At 39.4% G+C, this 25,822-nt stretch overlaps 1 protein-coding gene across 3 annotated transcripts in view; it reads right to left on the bottom strand.

Moving 5' to 3' along the window:
• The window catches only part of LOC125458215 (teneurin-2-like), a 2,666,206-nt gene that overhangs the window by 106,127 nt on the left and 2,534,257 nt on the right, over window positions 1–25,822 (bottom strand). For 2 of the 3 annotated variants that reach the window (XM_048543265.2, XM_048543267.2), the window contains 3 exons: window positions 22,587–22,781; window positions 10,213–10,413; window positions 5,575–5,772 (listed from right to left, as the gene is read on the bottom strand). In XM_048543265.2, the coding sequence (XP_048399222.1) occupies window positions 5,575–5,772; window positions 10,213–10,413; window positions 22,587–22,781 (594 nt within the window). The remainder of the gene's footprint in view (window positions 1–5,574; window positions 5,773–10,212; window positions 10,414–22,586; window positions 22,782–25,822) is intronic. The other variant, XM_059650601.1, reaches the window with a different exon arrangement.

Here is a 25,822-nt window from a genome sequence, read left to right as displayed (position 1 = left end):
AATCCATATTAGAATGACTGATGAAGCAGGCAAACCAATTTTCAAAACTAAAAGGTTGGCTTATGAACTGAAAGAGAAAATTACGTAGCACTTTCCAAATTTGTTGCCACAGATTAAATTAAGAGTAATTAGATAAAGCTTATTGTTGCTGCTGCTTGACTTGTGCAACTGTGGCTCTGGCAACAATGTTTTGTTAAACTTCTTATTCTGCTCCAACAACCTCTTGCTTTCTCTCCTCAGCTTAGCAAATTCTGGTGGAGGTGAGGTTTTGTGGATGGAAATTGCTAACTTGCCCAAGAAAAACATTCTTTCTGGTGACTTGAACAGTGCATGTGCACAGGTTTGGGTCTGTCCTATGTAACACACTAGCAGCAAAGAGAAAGGGTAATGGACTTCACACATGTCAATTCTGAAAACCAGCATGATGATCTCAGCGCTGAATTCAGTCTTCAGCAGTAGCACTAAAGTTGACACTAAATGGACATTTTATTTTTAATCACAGTTTTGATTTCATTGTGGAAAATATCTTGTAGTTTCACTGTCACTGGAATGCACTGACACCAAAGGTCATATTCATCCCCTTGAACTTATTAATCAATCTTTAGAAAATATATTTTGCATGAAGAGATTCACTATTTTGTAATTATATCTTGCCCTATCTCTCTTGTCACTTCTCAATCTTTTAGAGTATTAGTTTCTCCTTGAACAGTTTTTAAAAATTGTCCATCTTTAATTGCTCTTGTGAAAGTGGTGGATGACCAACTTTTTGGACAATTGCAGCCCACATGCTGTAGACATAACTACAGTGCTGTTAGGGAGGAAATTCAGAGGCTCTGACCCATTAACAGTAAAGAATAACATTTTAGTTCAAGGTCAAACTTGCAGGTCTCCCATGTGTCTGCTCCCCTTGTTCGTCTTGGTGGTGGATGGAAGGTGTGTTCCTCTTCTACTCTCCTCAGCCTCTTTTGCTGTGTATTTCCACATCTAAATTAATATTTATTGATTATCATTGTACGATTTCACTCTTCTCTCTAACATATCCAAACCTGCACTTTTTAATTAGAACCATTATGAACTAAAAGGGAAAATTCCATAGTACTTTCCAAACTTGTTGCCACAGATTAAATTAAAAGTAATTAGATGAAGGTTATTGTTGCTGCTGCTGGGTTTGTGAAATGGTGGCTCCTGTCAACAATGTTTTGTTAAACTTCTTATTTGGCACCAACAATCTCCCGCTAGCTCTCCTCAGTTTAGCAAATTCTTTGAGAAGTTGAGATTTTGTGGGTGGAAAATGCTCCCTTGCCCAAGAAAAAAAGTTCTTTCTGGTGACTTAAACAATGTGTGTGCACAGGAGTGGGTCTATTTTATGTTGCAGAATCAGGGAATCCTGCTCATATCATCTGGAGCTGGTAAATCATAGAGATTTGTGGGATGACAGGGAAATGGGATGTGAGAAGGAAGATCAAGCATGACAATCCCATCATCGTCACTATTTTCTGCTACATCACTGGCCATGGGCTCAACAATGGGCATCTTGACAATGTCCAGCAAAATCTCTTCCCTGGAGGGGGATGACATTGAAGGTATGCTTCTCCCTTCTGGTTTTTTGTCTCTCTTGGTCCTCCAGGAGATTGGGAAATGCACCAATGAGTACCATGAATTGAGTCTGGGTGATGTAGCTGTCATGAATTAATAGTAGGAGTTTGTGTAGATGTGAGCCTTAGGTGTGAGGGTTTTGTGCAGCATCATTGCGTGATGAAACACATGAATGTCAGGTATGAAGTCCTGACTTATAGAGATTCTTGCTGGTAAAAGACATGGGGTCTGGATGATATGCTCTCTTGCAAGTGGGGTTGAAGGTCAGATCACTTAACCTCCAGCGAATTGCCTTCATGCCCCTTATACCCAGCCCAACGCTTTATAAGATGATCACCAGCAGTGGGAAATCACTGTGTGTCTTTTGCTCCTCTTGTGACCACCTAAGTTGACGACCAAGATAGGAAAACAATTATAAAAACAAACACCATTTCCTTTTAAAAATTATATGATTTAAACATGACTTCCTGAGACATAATGAATTGGCAATGAATAGACTTCAACAGAAGTAAAACGTTAGAAAAAATATCTTCAGAGACTTCCAAATAAGCCCAACAATCTGAAATGAACTGAATCTTTGAACTATGTCTCTGAAAATGTTAATTTGAAATCCCCTGCTCCAAATTACTCAGAGAGTCCTGTGTGATTCATTGATAATAATCATTAGCTGCAGTTTATTTCCCCTATCACCTAATGTCTGAGTTTTGGAATGCACTATTGTGAAGACCACTCTGGATTCTTCTCCATAGTACTGTCCTTCAAAGTTACAAGGTATTTTACACCTGCTGCCAAATTCTTTGACATATTAATGATCAAGTTTTCTAGGCTACCTTTGCATTACACCTGAGTGTACATCCTAGTCCAAAGTCAGCTTCTGTTCAATTGCACTTTGTACAATGTTAACCTCTTGATTTAGTCTGGTTATGAAAAGTTGACAATTTTGCATCTGTTATGATTGTAGTTAAAAAAGGACCATCAACTTCCATTCAGAGGTAGTAGGAACTGCAGATGCTGGAGAATCTGAGATAACAAGGTGTAGAGCTGGATGAACGCAGCAGGCCAAGCAGCATCATAGGAGCAGGAAAGCTAGACACTTCTTCTTATCCTTGTCATCTCAGATTCTCCAGCATCTGCAGTTCCTACTATCTCATCAACTTCCATTATCTGATTTTAATAACGGAAACTTCATGTGCTACAGTGGCTGGTAAAATGAGCAATACTGATTTAAAATGGTAGCTGTGATCACATGGCCACAGGTTGAGACGAGGGAAAATGGAACTCTACATGAGGATAGGAAGACAGTCTCTCTGCCTGTCTCTTACCCACACAAAAAAAAAGGAGCAATAACCACCAGTGAAAAAACAAGATCCACAGACTTTGCCGTTGCTGAAGAGCTAACACAACAGCTAAACATTCAGGACTTGGGTTTAAAATTTAAAACCTCAAGGATTATAATAAATTCAAACTGTAACTGCCTTTATCTTCCCATTTATATAACTATTCTTTGCTGCTTATTTTTAAACTTATCACCTGTGTTTGTGTGCATACTTGATGTGGTTTTACTCTTGCTTTCACTCAATATAACTTTGAAACTGACTCTTTTCTTTCTATCTAATTAATTATGTTTTAAATGAAGTGTGACAATTGAACGTTAAAAAAAAATTGTCTGTTGCAACCGATTGAGGAATGTTTAAAAGCAAGAAGCTGATCATCCCTCCTCACATACATGTAACATAAATGTACTGCAAAGTACAGACAGTATTTTGTTACAGGGGCTGGGGTCTGACGCTAACATAACCCTTTCTCCCCAGACACAGTTAAATGAATGAATGGCAACATTTTACACCTCACTTGTGCTTAGCTCTGTTTGCACAAGGTCTGAACTACAAGTGGAACAAAAAAGGGATTGCAAAATCTTCATTTCCTTCTTTCTTCTTGCTCCACAAAACAGAGTATAGAATCAACAAACTTACTCACATTCTCCAAATCATACAAACTTTATTATGAGTTAAGTATGTGGAGCATGAAGGCAGCCTGAATTGATTAGGATTATATTCACTTGAGTTCAGAGGAATGAGGGGGAATCTCATAGGAACTTCAAACAGAACTAGATAGAATAAATGCAGGAAGGGTATTCTTGATGACCAGGGCATCCAGAACCAGTGGTCCATGTTTAAGAAGATGGGAAAGGCAATTTAGGGCTGAGATGAGGGAAGTGGTGAGCCACTGGAATTCTTTGCTTCAGAAAATAGGGGAGGCAAAAGAATTGAATGTTTTCAAGAAGGATTTTAATACAATTCTTAGGACTAAAGGAATGAAAGAGTATGGGGAGAAAGTGGAATAGGATACTGAGTTGCATCAGCCATGATTATATTGAATGGTGAAGCAGGTTTGAAGGACTGAATGGCCTACTCTTGCTTCTGCTTTCTATGTTTCGATAAATGCCAGTATAGGCAGTTGGGTTAAATGGCCTATTTGTGTGTAGATTCTATGTAGTGCTGAGTAATTCTGGACCTTAATCCTGCAAGAGATGCAAGAAGTGTACTACAATGAATACCAAGATTACAGTATCTTCCACTGTTTTTTCTTGGTAGAAAATTTGACAAACAAAATAGAGATGGATTTTCATAGAGTCATGAAGTCTCTGTGGATCTTTAAAAATGTTGGACAGTACCCAGATATAGATGTTCCACTCCAATTTTCGAAAGATCCAATGTCTCATCAGTAGGGAGAAGGGAGAGAGCACATTTCACACAGATTAAACAAAAATCCTTTTCTTGATTGACAAACAAACTGCTGCAAGCTAGAAAAAAAAATCTAGCCGCTCGTTACAGGTTACCATCCTTAAAACACCCCCTTATCCCAACTCTCTCTTCCATTATTTAACCAGTCCTATATCCATGTTAATATCCTGCCACCACATCATGGGGTCATATTAAGTAGTCTTATATGCATTGAAAGGCTTTTGGAATTACAAATACACTTCATCTGCTCGTTCCCTTTTAACTATCCTGCTTGTTACCTCCTCCAGGAATTCTGATAAATTTGTGAAGAATGATTTCTCCTTCAAAAAGTCATGCTGGTTGATTCTACTTCATTTCTTCCTATCTAACATTTTCCTAACAATGAGCAGGGAATAGTGGGTTGAGAAATTCCCTAGATTAAGCTATCCGCCTTGATAGTGAAAATCCATCCATAAACTCCAATGAGTTCAAACAGAATTGGAATAATGGCACATTGTAAATGAACACTGATGAATACAAACAGACTTGGCATTTGTAGCAGCACTGGCCATTCTGAAAGAGAGTTGGAAAACATGCACATTCTTGTATTTTTGTTTACTTATGTATGAAAATTTGATACAAATTTACATTAGTTCAGAATCAGGTGAATGGTTTTTACTTACTCCGTAATGTTTAGCTCTGATGTTGAGAGCAGAAAATAAGAGGCTAAATAGTTAAAATCAATGCACAGCAGTGGCTGATTTCTATCAATGAATTACTTTTATTCCTGAAATAAATCACTAGAAAAAAAATCTATTTTCCATCAGCAGAATGCACGAAGAGGAAGGTGAAATAAAGAAAAATAAGGGAAGTATTTTTCACCTGCTATTTACAGAATTTCTCTTTTGTCAAAGATTTATATCAGTTTTAGAGGTCATTTTGGTCTCTTTCAGTCTTGCTTTATTTGAGCCCGCAAACCCTATCCTCCAAGAACAAGGCAGCTAATTACGAAAGTGACTCTGTAGCGAGCACACAAGAGTCCTTAAAGTTGACTTGTCCTCTGACATTGCCATTCATTTCTGATATTGAAGTAGCACTCATACTCTCTTCTTCCCTTTCTCTCCCATCCTACACCCTTATAGAACAATGGTTATTAGCTCACTATAAGGAAATACATGCAGCAGACATATAGAGACATGATTTAACAAAACTATAAATATTTATATAAAATTTGTATTAGAAATGAGCAATCAACCTTGTTCCCTACCAATGGTGCAGTGCTCTCCATTCCAGCCCTCTCGGCATTCACACTTTCCATCTTTGCAGGTCCCATGCTCTGCACAGCGAGGATGACAAACTCTCTGATCACACGCCATACCTGTCCAGCCATCCTCACATCGGCACACACCAGAAATGCAGACACCATGGGTACCACAGTCCACAGAGCACACTTCTGAAGATAGGAAACAGAATTGTAAATGACACGACAATCAGACTATGTGCTATACAGTCTCATCCATGTGAGATATTGGAATCTGAGTTTCTATTATGTTTTGCTTGTCCTACAAAAGAAAACCCTTCAACCAAAGGTACAAGGCAAATGTATCGCACATTTCCTTATTGATTGAGATTCCAAGCCAGTTAAGCTATTTTTTACAGTTGAGTTGAATATTCTCCACTGAAGATCAAACAAGGAAGATATGAATGTTGAAAGTTAGCTTTTTATCATATAGCTCTACTTTCTTAATTTCTGTAACATGTTAGATTATCTGTGAATGCTGAAGCACATTTACCCTGAAACCTATATTGAAAAATTCTGCCAGTTACTGCATTAACAGCCTATGGCCATAGTGGGAGCAGGACTGCGCTAATTAAAATGAAATGTAGGGCCTACTGCTTTCTGGACCTGATCTTGCCAACTGTAATTTAAAATTTCAAGCAACAGAGACATATCCAACAAACCTGCAGGGTTTAGTTTAAATATTCAGACTAGATTTCAGATTAGTAGAGTCTGATGTACTATTTTAAACTGAGGCTTAAGTAGGGGGAACAGAAGAGACTTTTAGACCATGCAAACCTGCCTGCACCAACAGTCAAAATGGTTTCTGAAGTTTCCTTGTTGGTCAGGAGCAGCATGATCTTATTTTTCTTTGGCCCTGTTCTGTACCAGTCTCTTTCCCATTTCCCAGAAAATGCACTTAATTCTGGAGCTCAGACCTATGGTGTTCTTCTACAGCTCAAAAGTTGCTTCCTGCCAGTTTTGTGGCCATATTGGTTGGAAAGTCAGCAAATGACCATTAAAACTGGCTAAATCAGCCAGCTTCCACTCCTGGATGGCCACATCCTTTGCTTTACCACATGCTTGTTGGATAGTTAAAACTGAGCTCAAATCCTGCTTCCATTCAGATGTGAACAAATGTCACAACAAATACGCCACAAAGCATCATACAGGATTAAAGAATCCTTCATTAATTCAGCAAACAAATCAAAACTTATACAATAGGAAGAGGATATGATGGAGACCTTAAAATGCACCATGGTAGGTAAATCCCTGCCACCTGATGAAGTGTATCCAAAGACCTTGAGTGGAGGCTAGAGAGGAAATTGTGGGGCATCTAGTGGAGATATTTGTGCCATTGATAGCCATGGGTGACATTCCCAAAGATTGGAGTGTGGCTAATGCTGTGCCATTATTTAAGAAAGGCTGCAGGGGGATATCTGAGAACTACAGACTGGTGAGCCTAACATCTGTGGTGGATAAGTTTTTGGAGGGGTTCTACAGGCATTTGATGACGCAATGGCTCATTTGGTGTAGTCAGCATGGCTTTGTGCGTGGGAAATAACATCTCATGAATTTAATTGAGTTTTTTTGAAGGGGTGACCAAGAAAGTCAATGAGGGCAGTGTGGTAGACATTGTCTACATGGACTTTAACAAGGCCTTTGACAAGGAACAGCATGGTAGGTTGTTAGGGTTAAATCTCTTGGGATCCCAGAGAGAGCTGGCCAGTTGGATATAAAACTGGCTTGACGGTAGAAGACAGAGGGTGGTGGTAGAGGGTTGTTTTTCAGACTGGTGATCTGTGGCCAGCGGTGTGCCAAAGGGATCAGTGCTGGGTCCACTGTCACTCGTCACTTATATAAATGATTTGGATGAGAATTTCCGAGGTATGATTAGTAATTTTGTGGACGACACCAAGATTGATGGCATTGTGGACAGTGAAGAAGGCTATCCGGGAGTACAGTGCAATCTTGATCAACTAGGCCAGACGGTGAAGGAGTGGCAGACAGAATTTAATTTAGACAAACACAACGTTCCACCTTTTGGTAAGGCAAACCAGGACAGGATTACAGGGTCAATGGTTGGAATCTGGGGAGTATAATAGAGCAAAGTGATCTAGGGATATAAGTTCAGAGCTCATTGGATGTAGAATCACATGTAGACAGGGTGGTGAAGAAGGCTTTTGGCATGCTTGCTTTCATTGGTCTGAGCACTGAATGTGGGAGTTGGGATGTCTTGTTGCAGCTGTATAAGACATTGTTGAGGCCACATTTGGGGTACTGCATGCAATTCTGATTGCCCTAATACACAAAGGATATTATTAAATTAGAAAGAGTGCAGGAAAGATTAACTAGGATGCTACTTGGATTGGAAGGTTTGTGTTTGAGGCGAGGTACGATAATTTGGGACTTTATTCCTGGGAGCATAGGAGACTAAGGGGTGACCTTATAGAGGTCTATAACATCATGACTGGCATACATAGATAGATAGCTAACAGCTTGTCCCCATAGTAGGGGAGTCTAAAACTAGAGGGCATAGATTTGAGGTGAGAGGTGAGAGATACAAAAAGGACCTTTTTGTCATATAGAGGGTGGTGAGTCGATGGAATGGGCTGCCAGTGGTAGTGGTGGAAGTGAGTACAATTTTGTCATTGAAGGAACATTTAGACAACTACATGGATAAAATGGGTATGGAGGGATATGGACCAAACACAGGCAAATGTGGCTAGTTTAAATTGTGAAAACTGGGCAACATGAGCAAGTTGGACAAAGGGCATGTTTCCATGCTTTAGCCTTCTGTGACTCTATGAGGAAGGAAAAAAAATACAAAAAGTATAAAGTCAATCTTATATTTAATTTTTAAATACTATTTGTTCCCTTCAACTCTAACCGTTCAATTTTTCTTCTGCAAATGCAGTTATAGTTCTTACAAAATTCTGACTATTTCCCTTAAGTGGACCACCTGTCTTATTTGATATTCTTTCCTTCCTTTTCTAAGTCCTCTTGTAGCTTCCATTCCAGAGCATTTGTATTTCTTTGGCAAGAGGAACAACATTAACGTTTTGAGTGTGGTATGTCATAAACTTTGATTCTCTCTTCACAGATGCTGCCAGGTTTGCTGACTTTCTCCAGCATTTTCTGTGTTTGTTTCAGATTTCCAGCATCTGCAGTACTTTGATTTTATTCTTTTGTATTCCTTGTATGTTTCTTGAGCACTTGTCAAGTATTTCATTGTTAAGCCCAATTGTTATCTATTTACAAGAGGAATATACTGAGAGGGGGAGATGAAGTAAGAGTTTTTGGCATGCAAGTGCACAGGTCCCTAAGTACAGGTAGTTAAGGCTGTAAAGATGGTATATGGAATGGTGTCCTTCAATGGCAGAAGCATAAAATACAAAAGTAGGGATGTAATGAGGAAACTAGATAAGACACTGGTGAGGTCACCACTAGAATATTGTGTGCAGTACCAGTCACCACATTACAGGAGGGGCATAATTGCTCTCGAGATAGTGCAGAGAAGATTGACTAGAATGTTGCCAGGGCTGCAGAATTGTAGCTATGAGAGGAGATTGGAGAATTTGGGGTTATTTTCCTTGGAACAGAGAAGGCTGAGGAGTGACATGATTGAGGTATACAAAATGGTGAAGGGTACAGATAGAGTGGACAGAAGGAACCTGTTTCTGGTGGCAGATAGTTCAAAAGCCAGGGGTCATAGGTTCAAGCTAAGTGGCAGGATGATTAAAAGGGCACTGGAGAAAAACTAATTTTTAAGCAAAATGTGATGGATGTCTGGAATTTTCTGCCTGAGTCGGTGGTGGAGGCAGATCCTAAACATGGAAGGACATCCTAAACTCCTTTTAAAAAGTGTCTGGATTTGTACCTTTAGTGCTGTAAGCTGCAGGGCTAAGGGCCGTGTGCAGGAAGATGGGATTAGAAAGGGAAGCTGGGTGTCTTTGGTTTGGCATGGACAAGATGGATTGAATGATCCCCTTCATTGCTTCATCATGGTTATATCTTCACCCAAAGGACTATTCTCTGTCTTTGATGTGCCTCTTTTCATCCTAGCTAGAATGTATTTACCTTGTATTTTATTCATCGTGTATGTGAATATATCCCATGGCTGTCCTGTCATTTGATTTGCCATTTTTCTCAATCAGATATTCTAGCTCAAATCACTTGTTGTGCTGCAGAGTTTGGCTAACTGCCAGTCCAAGACCTTTCGTTTGGATTTCTCATTCGCTTTGCTGAGGAACTTAATGAGACATATTCCAAGCATTTCCAAGTGTTCTTACGTCTTCATTACCTAGAAGCAGATGGGACACTGTGCCTTACCTTGTTTGACATTCAACACATTGACTAGGAACTCCAGCCTCATAATTATAATTCAGGTCACACCAAAATAATAACTCTCTAAAGTCAGAAAAAAGAAGTCAATTTGAAACCAATTTTTAATGCTTTTAACAAAGCAATGGCAGGAGGAATTTCAGATGATTGTATTAATTGGGGAAAAACCCTGCAGTCTCATTTCAGAGTTCGGGTGTATACTGAATGGAACTTAGGTACAGCCATCATTTTACTAATTAGTCATGCAGAGAATTAACTGCTTTATCTTACCAACTGAGCAGTCTGGGCCTATCCAGCTTGGGTCACAGCTACAGAGGCCTGTTTCTGGAATGTAGGTGCCATGTCCTGTACACTGATCTGGGCACTGAGCTCTAGGGATTTCACAATTTAATCCACCCCAACCTGGGCTACAGTGACAATCCCCTTGGGCACAAACTCCATGATTTGAGCATGTTGGATCCAAACAGTCCACTGTAAGATATCAAGAGAGATGAAAATCATGGAAAGCTGCAGATGCTGTGAGGAAATTTCAGCTTTACAAATCTTTACTTATACAGATCAAAGTTCACTTGATGTTTTACAAATTCAAATTCCAGTGTTTACACAAAAGGCTCAATGATTGAGAAATAGCATATTCAGATTGCAGCAACTAAGTGACACAGTAAACCACCAATCAGATGCAAACCAATTATTTAATCACATGAATATCTTGAACACATCGACTTGGTCTTCAATGAGGTAAATTTAATCTGTTATACCTGGCTGATGTCAGCTGTGGCTCAGTCAGTAGTCAGAACAGTATGGCTTCAAGTCCCATCACAAAACATCAGCACAAAAATCAAACACTTGAAGAAACCCAAATTAATTATCCCTAATGCACTGGCCAACATTTGTGTCTCTAACATCATTACCAGATACAGACTATTCTACAGAGGGTGGTAAGTGCCTGGAATATGCTGCCAGAGGAGGCGGTAGAAGCAGATACAAAAGCAACATTTAAGAGGCATCTTGACAGATACATGACTAGATGGGGAATGGGGAATACAGACTGTGAAGAGGCAATAGCCTTTTAGTTAGATTATCTGGTCATGATCTCACTGATGTTCGGAGGATATCGCTGCATGAAAATTGGCTGCTTTTTTCATATTAATATGTAATTGTCCTTCAAAAGTACTTAATTGACTATGGTCCTTTGGACTTCTGTGCTCATGAAAACTGTCATATAAATGTAGGTTTTGTTTTTTTTTAAGATCTGCGCATTTATTTTCTTTTCTGAATAGTTTGCCAAAATGCATTGATATTGTATGTTCAATACAGAAAATGATCCAGACACTTAATACAGCAGGATAAGACAATAAACTATACAGATGAAAAGAAACAAATATTCAATAAGTAGTTGTCTTTGGAATCTTCTCAATGTGAGATCAAGAATAGTTGCGCAGAAGAGTTTAGAAAAGAACTGAAAAGGTAGGCTGAGATAACTACAGATTTTGCCTTCAAAGATGAAATTGTTGAATACATAGGAAATTGTAACACCAAAAGTGGTTTCCAGAAGGCGAGTCAAGATAATGAAATGATTTGTAAATGAGGATGAGATTATGAATTTGATGTGTTGGAACACACAGAGGACATAAGTTTAAGGTAAAAGGGGGAAAGTTTAAAAGTGATGTGAGAGGCAACTTTTTAACACAGACAGTAGAAAGTACCTGGAATGCATTGCCAGACCAGATGGTAGAAGCAGGTACAAAGTAACATTCAAGAAGCATCTGACAGATACATGAATAGATAAGAAATAGACGGATACCGACTGCATAGAGGCAATAGGTTTTTAGTTTGGAAAGGTGTTATATATTGGTGCAATTTTGGTGGTTTGAAGAGCCTGTTTCTGTGCTGTACTGTTCTTTGAAATAAGATACAATGGAGATTGGTATGGATTGATAATATGAGAGAACAGGATTAGTGAAGGGCATGTGAAATTTTCAATGAATTGCAGATTGCATTGGATGGATCTCTATGAGGAAATTATTGGGTAAATTAAATCTGGCAATAATAAAAACATGGACAGTGGTTTGAGAAAGTATTTTGAAAATAGAGGTAAAGCACACGTGCAAGATAGGTGATGCTGCGGGACAGAAGCAGGTTGGTGGATTCAATTTTTAGAATTCTTCAGTTCCTCATTTACAAAGCTACAGCCCTCACATTATCACCCACATAAATAGTTTGGATGAGATCACAGTGGCATTCAAAAAGAAAGGTTTAATTGAGCAATCTGCAAAAATTATGTGATGGAAATTAAATTTAAATTTAGTTGATTAAAAAAGAAGAAATTTAAAGCAGAGAACTAAATTCCTTTCAGAAATGAGTTACAAAGAACATATATTAATTCCTCTGTCTTTCTTTGAATGTTGAAATTGCTCCAGCATTTGATGAACAATAAGCAGCAATGACATAATTGAAGAACTAACTGAGAGCATTACTGAGCAAGTCATATGCCAGTTAGTCAAAATGATCAGTACAATTGAAATCCCATTGTGACTGAAATAGTCATCCAGCCATTATGTGACCATTGATTGTCATAGTGTTGTCCTATATGTTACATGGGATTTTTTTTTAAGGACGTATGAAGTGGACTTTGCCCCTTAAATTTACTCCATATGTGAATATTATGCATGAATTCACAGGTTAGGGAAACTGGTCAGATCAAACTTACCAATGCCCACTCTCAAAATGAAACAAGCTCTATTCCCCTAGTGAGACAACTTTCTGTTTTCTACAACAATCCTGTGGCCTTTATGAGTGGGAATGTCAATTTAGAGTTAAACTGAACACTTATAATCATAGAACTGTACAACATGAAAGCAGGCCTTTCAGTCCAACTCATTCATCCGACTAGGTATCCTAAATTAATCTGGTCCTATTTTCCAGCATTTGGCCCATATCCCGCTAAACTCTTCCTGTTCATATACCTATCCAGATGCCTTTTAAATGTTGCAATTGTACCGGCCCCATTTCACCTGGCAGGTCATTCCATACACGCACCACCCTTTGCATGAAAAAGTTACCCCTTGGGTCCCTTTTAAATCTTTCCCCTCTCACCTTAAACCTATACTCATTAATTTTGGACTCTCCCACCCCAAGGGAAAAGACCTTGGTTATCCACCCAATCCATGCCCCTCATAACTTTATAAACCTGACCAATAAAGGCAAGCAAACCAAACACTTCTTCATTATCCCATCTACCTGGGACTCCACTTTCAAGGAACAATGACCCTGCACTCCAAGGTTTCTCTGTTCAGCAACACTCCTCAGGACCTTACCATTAATTTGTTTAATATTACCGAAGAACTAAATAACAAAAAAAGGAAAATTTCAATTGCAAGTAATGGCCGGTTTTGAACTTGGGTATCAAAGATGAGAAGCCACCTTCTTTGAGTTAAATTTGTTCTTGGAGGAAAGCAAGATCTAACTGGTTGCATTCTTGCTTCTTTTACTTGATATAGCAAAAGGTACTGTTGAATAGAATGTGGTTAATAGGTTCCAAATGCCAAGGTTCCTTGCAAATAACATTCTTTATCAGAGACAAAGTAATTCAAACATGTCAAAATAAAGCACTCAAAAGAGTGTTTGGCTGCAGGAAATCTTGTTTTCAGTGAATATTCACAACTTTCTGTCAGCATAAAGCTATTACTACTGACATCTCATCTTTTACTGGAAGGAATGCTTTGGAGGTATTATCAAAATTTCAAATGTCACTGTGCATGAATAATCACTTTATTTACATTAGGTACTGACTGAAAAGAAAATTTTATGGCCAATTGAATGTTGTTTAATAAACATCAATACCGTAGGAAAAACTGGCCATCAACATTACAGCATATATCTGTAAGATTCAAGTGGTGTCACTTCTTTTGTGTCAAATGCTTTGCGTTTAAGTCCCATTCCTGGACTTATTGGCCAAGGAAAGTGTGTTCATAATGCAGCCAAAAATAACCAAGTACTAACTAGTAAATACTTCCAACAAATGCCAATTGCAGGCAGTAAGATCAGGAGGCATTCATGTGATGGAAAGAAAATGTAACCGCTATCATTTTTATTGATAGTTTTAGCCCACATCATCTATGTAAAAGACAGTGTTGCCACTGCAACATGGACGACTTGAATAGCCAAAACAAGACAAGAAACAGCTCAGAAACTGGCCTTTTGGCCCTCCAAGCCTGCGCTAACACATTTTGCCCATTCATACTAAAACCGTCATCACTTATAGGATCTGTATCCCTCTATTTCCTTCCTGCTCATGTATTCATCCAGGTGTTTCTTGAATGGTGTTACTGTTTGCTTTCACCCTCTCCTCTGGCAGCACATTCCATGCACTCACCGCCCTTTGTATGAAAAATGTGCCTCGTACATCTCTCTTAAATTTCCTCCCTGCACCTTGAACCTGTATTCTGTCATAATTGACCCCTCCAGCCTGGGAAAAAAAAAGCCGCTGACTTTCCACCATATTCATGCCATTCACAATCTTATGAACTTCTATCAGGCTCAGTTGCCTGGATCGTCAGTGTATTTCAGATTGGGGCCGACAGCACTGGGTTTGATCTCTAATCGGGCTGGGGTGGATTCAGGACTTGGCTCCTTGTGCCTTCTATTGTGGAGATCATGATGCTGTGGTCTGGCACAGAACTCAACATTGTGGTGCTCAAATTCTGCTTTAAACAGAGAACAGGCTTCATCATGGGAGGTCCATACATGATTAACAATGTTCTTGATAGTTATCCTTCACAACAATATTTTCTGCCAGCTTAAATTTTTAAGTACTAATGTAATTACTCCCATAGGAGTTCAGAGGCAGGTAACAGAACCTTATGTTTGGGCAGCCCTGCACCCAGGTGCTCCAGAAAATGAACTCAGAGATCAGGAGTCTCCCAATCATAAAATGAATCATGGCTAGAGGACAATGCAACACACAATGCTGATTTTCATCTGGAAATTGAACATTTCCCTTGCTCAAGAATTAAGGAAATAGATTCTTTTGAGGCCAAGATTTGGCCAGGTTGAAGAGTATGATTACATTTTTTTTTTTGTTAATGTAATCTCTTTCCCACCAACCTGAAGTTACTACTCTTGCTTATGTATTCTTAAACATACAGGCCAATGGGCCTTTTTTATTTCTGTATATTCTGTAAATGCCTACCTGTGGGCATATTGAAAATTGGCATGCACAGATTTACACAGAGAATTGCAATGGTGTGGAGGTCTTGGTACATGGTAGAAAAGAGAGACGACGAAACAAACCATTTGTTGCAATTGTGACGTATATTTTTGGGATTGTGTTTTTGACTTAAGGTCAAGCAAAGGAAGTTATGTGACTGTTCTGATATCTACTTGACAACAGTCTTGTGTCCTCTGAAAGAGAAGTAAGGTGTTCATGCTTGGAGACAATCGTAGCAACAACTGTGCCTTCAGTAGTTAGGCTGGTAGTTTCCAAAGTGACAGAAGTGTTGAGAATGTCTCAGAGGTAGTAGAAACTGCAGAAACTGCATTTTCTTAAGAAGGGTCTAGGCCCGAAATGTCAGCCTTTCTGCTCCTCTGATGCTGCTTGGCCTGCTGTGTTCATCCAGCTCTACGCTCTGTTATCTCAAAGTGTTGAGAATGTCAGGTTAAGATTTAATCTGTCCATTTGATTCCAGGATATGATAGGGTCAGAGTCCAAACAATAGTTATTAGCATTTCCACTTGAGTAGAAAGCCTATTAGAACATTGGCTTGCTTTCTCTCCATGGATGCTGTCTGACCCGCTGTGATTTCCAGCATTTGTTGTTTTCAGCACAGATTCCAGCATCTGCAGTAATTTGCACCTATAAGATTGGTGTTGTCATGCAAATGGTTTTGAGAAGGAAAAAGTGCAGAAGAAGCCATTGTCAGGCTGAGTTACTGGTGAGCGTAAAATGTCACTGAATATCACAAACGCAAAGTTTATCCACCTAATCTAGGAGAGAGAACAGCCTGGAGCTGAATGTCTTTGCACAGGAATGTATGAACAAACTTGTACTCCTCTTGAAAAGACTAAATTTATTTGGAGTTATAATGAGACGGATGCTTGAGAATCTCTGAGGAAGCTCTCACCGTGAAGGACAGATCTTGGGCTAAAAGTTACTAAGGAACACAAGGAAAACTGTGGGACCTAAATATCAATTTGGACTGGTTCTGGGAGAATTGAATGCTTGCTTAAAGAACAGGTATAACGTACCGACGAAGCTCATACTTCAAAGCCTGCAAACGTAAAATTTAGTTAATGGTGATTTTTACCTTTTTATGACAGTAAAAGCCTTAAAATGTGAAACCAGGTCATGTCATGCTTTCCAACTATTAAGAAAAGCGCAAGTATCTCTTATAAGTTATCAGCCCAACAGGAATTGTAACAAATGTGAACGCAAATGTCCTGATTGAACTAAAATCTTGAAGTTGGCCTTTTTTAGTTAAAGTGAAAAATATGAATTTAAGTTTGTAACCTAGCTAATTATTCTTTATCATGCAATTAGATGGCAGAAACCGTGACTGCCAAACAAAAAAAAACACCTCCACTGTACAGAGAAAGTATTTGGCTTAATAATACTTGAGATTGGTTAATGCAGCATAAAATTGCTAACCACAATTATCAAACCTTGTGTCATCGCTACACAAGGCAAATATTATGAACACCTCAAATATGATAAACAGAATGTGCAGAGCTTCAATGCTACTATGTGAGCTTTCTTTTCACCGATCAGCTATCTCTAATTCCATTGCTCTACAGCTTGGAACTGCATACAAATCAGCAGAGACCATTCTTTTTAGAAATACAAATCAATAAAATCATTTCCATCCTTTAATAAAATTTCTGGTGTATTTGCAGCAGTTTACTCTAATCACTTAGGCTGCTAAACCATCAAATCTCATATTTTAGAAGGCTTGGGCAGAATTCCCAAGGGAGAAGACATAGATTCTGGATTTTACTAGGTTTCCAATTTCGATTTAGCTGAATCAGTTGCTCTTGTATTGATCAATGTCACAGACAGAGCAATGCTGGAATGTATTACTGAATTAATGCAGCATCTAAAAAGCAGAAACAAAACTAATTCGTCCATAATTCTGCTGGAAAAATATTGCATTCAAAAATGTTGAATGTATGTTTTCATAAAAACGGAGGCACTGCCGGCAACAGTCACAATTTCACTCACATTCGAATTTGGAGGACAGTAGGGTTTTTGTACAACATGTGGCAGGATTAAAAGGATATTAGTGACACCAGAGGGAGCTTCTGGACAGGCTCCGATCCAAGAACAGCAGTCACAGAAGAATCTGTTGCTAACTTTCTGTTTATTGCAGCAAGTTTAAACGGAAATGTTATGAAAACTTTGTTCTCCAATTTATTCCTCTTTTCTCATCCAACTCAAAAGAACACAGAATGCACAGCCTCAACTTCACTGGTCATAACAGATTTCTGGTAGCTCATGGAAATGGCCATTTTTATTGAGACACTGGAACTGTACAGGGGAGACCGATTCTGCCCTCACTGGAGTACAATTCTGGTAAGTGTCAAAAGCGAACCAAATGGAAAGACACCTCTGCCTGAAGTTTCTGCTCACCATTCCAGCTTTACTGCTGTCTCAACCGTGCCCTCAATTAGCTCAGCCCATGTCTTTCAAACACTTCAACACAAAGATGGAAGCTGGGCTCTGTCTGGTTTGTGACAACTCAAAAAATTATTCACAGGTGAAAATGAACAGCTAATCTGATAAAATCAGCCTTGACTAGCTTGACTGGGTGAAAGTTACCTCCAAAACGTCTAGAAAGGAATCAAATCCACAATTCAGATTTCAAGGAGTCACCTTCTCAGATCTTTGTGGCATCTTAAAATGTAACAGCATATCAACAGGACAGAAATTTCAGCCCCTGACTTTAAATCAGCTATGGATAATGGGAGGAATTTCAGTTATGGAGCTTTTTTAGTGAGCAAGCAGCTGTATTCTTTTGGAATTTATATCAATCCACATATAATAAAAAGAGCTATTATCTCCAGTGAGGCTCAATTAGCCTGCCATAATGCATCTGAGATATTACTGTTTTCTGCAGTTCAGACTTAGTGAGCAGTAGCATGGAGACCAAACACAATGCTGAGAATTCGAGAGCAATTTAAATGACAATTTTTCTCCATATTAAGGTTCACACTAATGTTGAACCTGAATGACTACGATATGACAAAATAGTTGATGCAGGTTATATGCAAGGTAAAACACAGTTTGGATTGTGTGATCAGTAAAATAGCAAAGAATTCAGATGTCATCTGAATAGTTAATTTGCAGTGTATGAATATTAAAATACGGCTGCTTTTGGATGAAAATTTGTGCTCTTCGTAGCCATATATACCTGTCCAGAAATGTATGTTATATTATCAACAGATTTTTGTTACCAGCACCAAGTGTGATACTGGACTGAAATACAATGGAGTCTCATGTAAGTAAACTATATACAAAGCGATCAAGTGTTTTTCTACGTAGCGAGAGAGAATGAAGATTGAGGAGTGTGTCACAAGGAGGATAATAGACCCAGCAGCGTGTTTACCCAGGATAACACATAGCAGATGGTGTGCTTGTACAGGGAAAGAATGTAGTTTGCTATGTCTGTGCACAGAAAATCATACAGCTAACCTGATAGAGGATAACATACAGCCGATATTATCTTCATTTCATAAAGCACACAGCCAATGCTGCTTTAAGACAAGTTACCACATATGTAATAATACAATTCTTACAGGAATTTTAAATTTTAATTTTAAATTTAAAGTTTTAAAGGAATTCAAATGGGAAAGGAAACTGTGGGCTGAATTTTAAATTCTTCTGGTCGTCAGTTTCATTGAGGTACAAGAAACATTTCTTGCTGTGAGACCTGGCAAGATCTCTCGCCATATCTTATCAAATTTTACTCATGAACTACTTATCTCATCCTTAAGATGGCCTTCTCATCTGATTCCATCCCCTTCCTACCACTCACTGTACCTGTAACAATTTGTCACTGCTGAGGTGGTCTGGAATGGACTGACATCCCTGGCAGTAGCGTGATCTTTTACAAAAATCACTCAGCTGCCAAGCAAGCACCGTCAGTCCAGAGTTGCCTGGCACGGTTCGTGGTATTTGGCCTGAACATGGCAGAGAAGGGAAAACTGGCATTTTACTTTGCGGGCAGGGATCTGGAAGTAGATGGGGTGGTGCAGAGGCATTAATCCAGAAGCAAAAGTGGAGGCAATGGCACCTGACCATGCCAGCCATGTCCAAAATTAGCACCTGGTTCAGTGCAATTGCAGCCATCTGGAGGACTGCACTGTAGTGTAGGGAGAAACCTCAGCCATTCCACCAGAAAATTATTGGAAATGTTTCGGAACAGACATCAGTCAGACAGGAAGGCCACCTGAGGAATTTTACAGGCTCTCCAAAATCCCAAACCCACCAATGGCGGAATGTTAAAAATCGGCCCAATTGTTACCCCGTTATCTGTCTGATCATTGCAAAGAAATTCTGCCAAGTTCCTTGTGGAGTTTCTATTATCAGGTGTTATACTTCTTGTGTTTTTTTGGCATTTCATCACACAGCTTTAATGTGGGACTAGTTTCACTGTTCAGAGCAATCCACACACAAACTACTTGTGCTTGACATGTAACTTGACCTTTTACTGCCACAATCTGCCTGACTTCCAATTATTTTGATGTGGCACTGGCAAGGATGATTGATTAACTGAGGATGTACCTTATTGATTTAAAGAAACCAGCCCGAACATTGGTATTAAACAATGTCTAATATGGACCAGAAACACTGTTATCAATACACCACAGCAACACTCCATGACTCAAAGTATATTGATTTGTCTCACTAAAGGAGATATCCCAAAAACTTTCAATTTTGTAACTTCCAGTATTAAAGGAAAGGAAATCAGATTACAACCAATCAAGCACAAGCATTACAGAATAGATGATAGATCCTAGTATGGCAGACCAATACTTCTTCTAGTGACTGTATAAACTGGGAATTGGATGGCTTTTTTCATGGTACATGGATATTTTCTACAGTCAGCATGTGAACTTGGTAGCTGATGAGTGCCCGTGTGGCATGCTAATATGTCAGATATGCTGGACGAGTCAGATTGCCTGTGTGATAATGGGACACTTTATGAAGCAGGCTGTCAACCATTTCAATAAACACAACAGCCACCACAATATTACTGATAACTAACTTAAACAGAAGACCAATGAAATGTAAACTCTCTCCACTTCTTTAGCTACATTCTAATAGTGACTAAAACTTTAATAAGTACCTTATTGGCTCGAAAGTGCTTTGGGGTATCCTGATGTTGTGAAAGATATGACATAAATGTGGGAATGACTTTTGTTTCCTTTTTAGTACTAGACCAAAAGAGACAAAGTATGAAAAAGAGAAGGCCCTTGTATCTTTTAGGGATTACGCAGTCAACAAAAACATGGAACTGGGGTCCAGGAAATGTGCAGTGTACAATCTTGATAAAGGGGTTTATGCATGTGCACTATCCATAACAGGCAAAACAGTAATGTGGTGGCATGACCCAATATACCACTGATTTGAAACTTCCAGTTTTTGAATTCTACACTCAGGCAAAACAATGTCATAGTCTACACTGCTTGTCAACCAGTGCTGGTTAAAGGATCATAAAGTATCCACAGCTTATTTGTTGGTTGAAATGCATATGTAATTTGGAGGCTTCAAATACATGACTTTCTTGCATGTTCAGCATTCTTTAATGTATGCAGCACAGATTGCAAGCACAAAAAGCTACTATGAGTGTGTAAGGACAAGGAACAGAACGGAGGAGTAGCATGGGTTGCTTGTAAAAAGGGCCAGAACAGGCATGCTGGCACAAATGGCCGCCTTCTGTGCTGTAAGAATCCTATGATTATATTGCCTTGCTGTCATGGTGAAAATCGTAAAGTACATTGGAGACTTAACCCCTACTCCAAAAGCCATCATTTTGCACTTTACACAAAGGATGGGTTTGAGGCAGGCTGTGATTCATGCATGTGCAGTCTAGGAAGGCCATTTAAAGGATCATCTGTCTCCATTCGAACCATATTGTGGAGTCTCTGATGTCTCAAACGCAGAGTGTGGAGATCAGAACATGTATGAGATAATGGGAACTTCAGATGCTGGAGAGTCCAAGATAACAAAGTGTGGAGCTGGATGAACACAGCAGGCCAAGTCTAGTCTAGGCCTGAAACGTCAGCTTTTGTGGTCCTAAGATGCTGTTTGGCCTGCTGTGTTCATCCAGCTCCACACTTTTTTATTTAGAACAGGTAACAGCAGGTCTGCATTTCCTTTGCATAGCCAGTCTAGGTGCCCCATTGGAGAGTGAAGGACACATGTAGAAACAGTCTCAATTAATGGGACTCAGGTTTCCTTTGGAGGATAGGTGGATTTAAGACAGTAATGTTTGGCTGGGGACATGGACGTAAGTCTGGTGCCCTTTGGGGTGAGGGTCATGTACCCTGTAGGATTATTAGCTATTGTATCAACCTTATCTACCAATGCTATATCATATCCCTTTTTTGCCTTCATGTTTTCTCTCTTTAGAATGCTCCTACAGTCTTTATATTGATTAAGAGATTCAATTGAACCATGTTACCTGTATCTAAAAAAAAGTTCTCTTTTATTCTTGACTACAACCTCAATACTTTTATTCATCCATTGTTCCTTAATCCTACAAGCAATTCCCTTCACTCTAATGGAAACAAAATGCCTCTGAACTCTCGTCATCACATTCTGGAATACCTCCCACTTGTCAGACACAGCCTAGATTTGCAATGGAGGGGGCAGGGGTTGAAAATGTGTGAAGGGGTTATGGGGGGTATTTAAGAAATCTTTTATGTTTTATTTCAGTTATTGAACAGAGTGCTGGAATAGGCAAGCTTTTCATTCAGTCCATCCTGGAACCAAGTTATATTCTCATCTTACTGTGTCGTTCAGATCAGGGAATGATCAAGGTTGTGTTGTTGGGAAGTATCCAATTTAATATGTTGCCTATAACACAATAAATGGGTACGGAATAACAACAAATACTTGCATTGTGTTGTGCCTTCATGCAGTAAGATACCTCTTAAACTTAAACAAAATTTGACTTGAGCCATAAGAGTGGTGACCAAAGACTTGTCCAAAGATGTTAATTTTATGGAATATCTTAAAGGAGGAAAGTGAGGTGGAGAGACAATGAGGTACAGATAGATAATTGGGTTCATGGAGGAAAAGGCATGTCCATCATTACTGGAGTGACAATGTGCAAGAGATCAGGATTGGAGGACTGCAGAGATCTCAATGGGCTGTACAAGGTTACAGAGAAAGAGGGATATGAGACCATCTCCAGCATCTGCAGTCTTTTGTCAGTACATGAGATCATTCTGACATTTGAAAAGAAGGATGAAGATTTTAAAATCAAACTGTACTCCCAATCCCAAATCTGTTTTGGGGGCTTATTCAATGTAACTTCCTGAAATCTTGAGTGAAAATAACCCTCTCTGATTGTGTTACTAACAAATCTATCACAATGCAGTTTGAGTATATTGAAAGCCTTTCTGCAGTGATGTGTTTTTACCTTCCTCGCACTTCTCGCCTTTGAAGCCTGCAGAGCAGACACAGGTTCCTGCGGTGCAGGTCCCATGGCCTCCGCATGCAGGGTCAATGCACTGACTGGCAGGGACATCACACTCCGCTCCCTTCCAGCCGCTGTAGCAGATGCAGTTCCCCTTGGAGTATTGACCGTTACCACTGCATAGTACAGGGCAAGCAGCTGATGAGGCACAGGCAAAAGAAAAGACAAAGAAAGAAAGAAATAACAGCTTGTTTCTGTAGTAACCATACACTTGTATTATAAAATGCATACTTGAAAATAAATAGCCATTCTGTGAACTTGCTAGAAAATTGAAATTCAATATATACAAAGAGGATCTAGTGTGTCTCATGTGAGAAGGTCATTTCCATGGCTTATTTTTGACATTTGGGGGTAAGAATTCCTTTGATTGTTCTGCGCAGTCATATATCAAATGTGTTTTTATAGAGTTCCTCAATTCTAAGAGATACTGTTTCGAATTTCCTGAGAGTATTAAACGGACAAAGTCTTTGCAAACACATTTATCACGTCGCTATGTGCTGTGGATAGAGGAATTTTCAGCCCATTAAAATCTCTCATGAAGTGACAATAACTCTTTTAATGTTACAGTAGTTTGTTCACAACCACAGAAAGCTGCTGTCAGTGTCTTCACATATTTAAAAGGGACTGGCATTTTAAAGTTGCACTTACGTTGCTTTTTTTCCGTACATACAATCATTTTTTCCTTCTAAGTTCGGTTTCCTTGGATGCCACCCCAACCTCCATTGATAAAGGGCTTACGCCTTTATGTCAGATTTGGCACTCTTGAACTAACTGCTAAGTTGCCACGATAGCTTGCCCCAGCCCATCTGGAGTAACAGAGTAAAGCTGGCACTGCAAACTCATCAAAATATATATTGGCCCGAGAGCAGATTCACCAGAATGATACCAGGGTTTGGAGTGTAAAATTCTGATAGCAGATTGTATATACTTGGCTTGTATTCCTTGTATAGTGGAGATTGAGGGGGTGATCCATCTGAGGTGTTTCAAGATTTGATGGGTAGGCACCAATAATTTACTTCTTCTAATAGAGAAATTCAGATCAATAGGACCTAATTGTAAAATTAAACCGAAGCCATTCAGTAGAGGTGTGAGGAGTCACTTTTATACTGAATGGATAGTAGAAATGAGGCATTCAAAAGCCTCTGGATACTGAGTCAATTGCAATTTTCAGGACTGAGTTTGATGGCATATTATGAGGGAGGGGTGCCAAGGGATTTAGATCAAAGACAGGTGAGTGGAGTTGAGTTGTTAATGGGAGCAGATAAGAATGGGGAGTCATAGAGGGTCCAGTTGTTACTGGGATCCCAAGAAAACATTAAGCAAACGAATAAGGGCAGGGGAGTTGGGGTGCAGGGAGTGGGGTGGGAGGGTGTCTGAATGAAAGGTTATGGAGGAGTGGCAGTGGATAGGGCAGGCAAGTTGGATGACATCCAAGGTATTCTCAAGGCCTAGGAGGGTAACACGTAATGCTGAGAGAGGGCACATTTTGTTGAAATGCATTCATCAAGGCAGTTCACAAAAATACCAATTTAAAGGGAAAACTTCTAAGAGTGTTGATTGATTGGCAAGTGGACGTTGGTTTTATCTTTTCTCAGCAAAACTCAAATTTTGTATTACCAAACAATTTTAACAATTAATACTGGGCTAGATTTTATAGGGCACTTTAAGGGCTTTCTCCACCATGCTAAAATGTTGGCATGGAGCCAATTAACTGGCTATTATTAGATCAAAATCGGGGAGTTTCCACTCCTCAGGGTCAGGAAGCCAAGCCTCATAGTGCTGTCAGCCAGTCCATCAGGTGTGGTGGCCATTTGTGGTACTGCACTTAGAGCTTGAGGAGGCATTGAGCACTGAATTGGAAATTTGTCAGTGTTGGAGGATCTCGCTGATGACAAGCACCCAAGGGGCCATTAAGGATGGAGGCCCTCCCATCTACCAGCCCACACAGGATAGCCACTGAGCTGCTCACTTGGTGTTAGCTTCTCCATCAGTAGTTAAATCCTGATAGTGGTGCGATAAAGTCCTTAAGTGGGCCTTACTTGGCCACACAAGACTACCCATCCTGCAGGTGGAACTGTGGTGGGGCAGGAGTGACAGATTGTATGATTTTATATTTGTCCTGCAAGATTTTATGTGCCACCTGTGTTCAAGCTTGCCACTGGGGGAGTGTACAGCCCAGTCAAATTTCTTACCTTCGCTGATATCATGTCCCACACTGGCATAAGTCAAAATGCCATCATGATGTCAATAAAATCATTGGGCTGAGTTTCAAACTAGGACCGTGCCTGTCTACAGCAGGAGCCTTAGCCGACATCGAAGTTAGTGAAATAAAATGTGAAAAATTCTAACTGAATCGCTGATGTCGCCGGATGAAGATGATGTGGGGTTTAAAATAAGCTCCTATTAGTACCAGAGCCAAACCATGTCCACTGCTGGAAACAAGGTTCAGATTCAGTCCAGATAAAGAGCTGAGGAGTATAAAAGTCATCTTCCTCTCAGCTACGAAGGTTACTAACGATAATTTCAGTCAAATCTGTAGAAGAAACTCACTGCTGAAATATGCTCTGAGAGTGTTGTCACTTGAGGTTTAAAGCAGCAGCAAGGTGTAATTACAGTGGGAAACTTGAATCTGCAAAGCATTCACCTGCTTTGAGAACATGATTGTCCTCACTGTTTGGAGAGAAACATCTCATATTCAACAAGGTAACGGTGTGCTAGAGACAGGAATTTTTTTTATTTTGTATATAATGGTGGAGTTCGAACTTGGATCTCTTACAGCTTATTCACAACTTGCAACTTTTAATTCCATAATGATAAGAATGTTATGAAAATTATATCCGAATGGAAATGACATTATCACACGTAGCACACATGAAATTTGTTATTAGGTTGCAATTTTTAAAATAAATATTTTTTGTCACGCTATAAGTAATTAATTTATTGTATATTTATTTGAATGCCTAATTGGTTTTCACTACTACTTTCAATTCGGTATTTTCTGTAAAAAGAAAACAAACATTTTTGCATGGAATTTTGACACTTTCTGCCACTAAAATCAGGTCAATTTGAACTCAACCTTTGTGCAAATGTTGGTCTAGCACCACTGAACTTCAACAAGGGTGAGTGAGACATTGATGCTGTTATCAGAAGCAGATGGACAGGCGGGTCAGAGCAGTTTT

Source organism: Stegostoma tigrinum, chromosome 13 (assembly GCF_030684315.1).
Source record: "Stegostoma tigrinum isolate sSteTig4 chromosome 13, sSteTig4.hap1, whole genome shotgun sequence".
In the NCBI taxonomy this organism is placed as follows: Eukaryota; Metazoa; Chordata; class Chondrichthyes; order Orectolobiformes; family Stegostomatidae; genus Stegostoma; species Stegostoma tigrinum.
The sequence above is the reverse complement of the archived record's forward strand: the minus strand, read 5'-3'. Positions and strand labels throughout refer to the sequence as shown.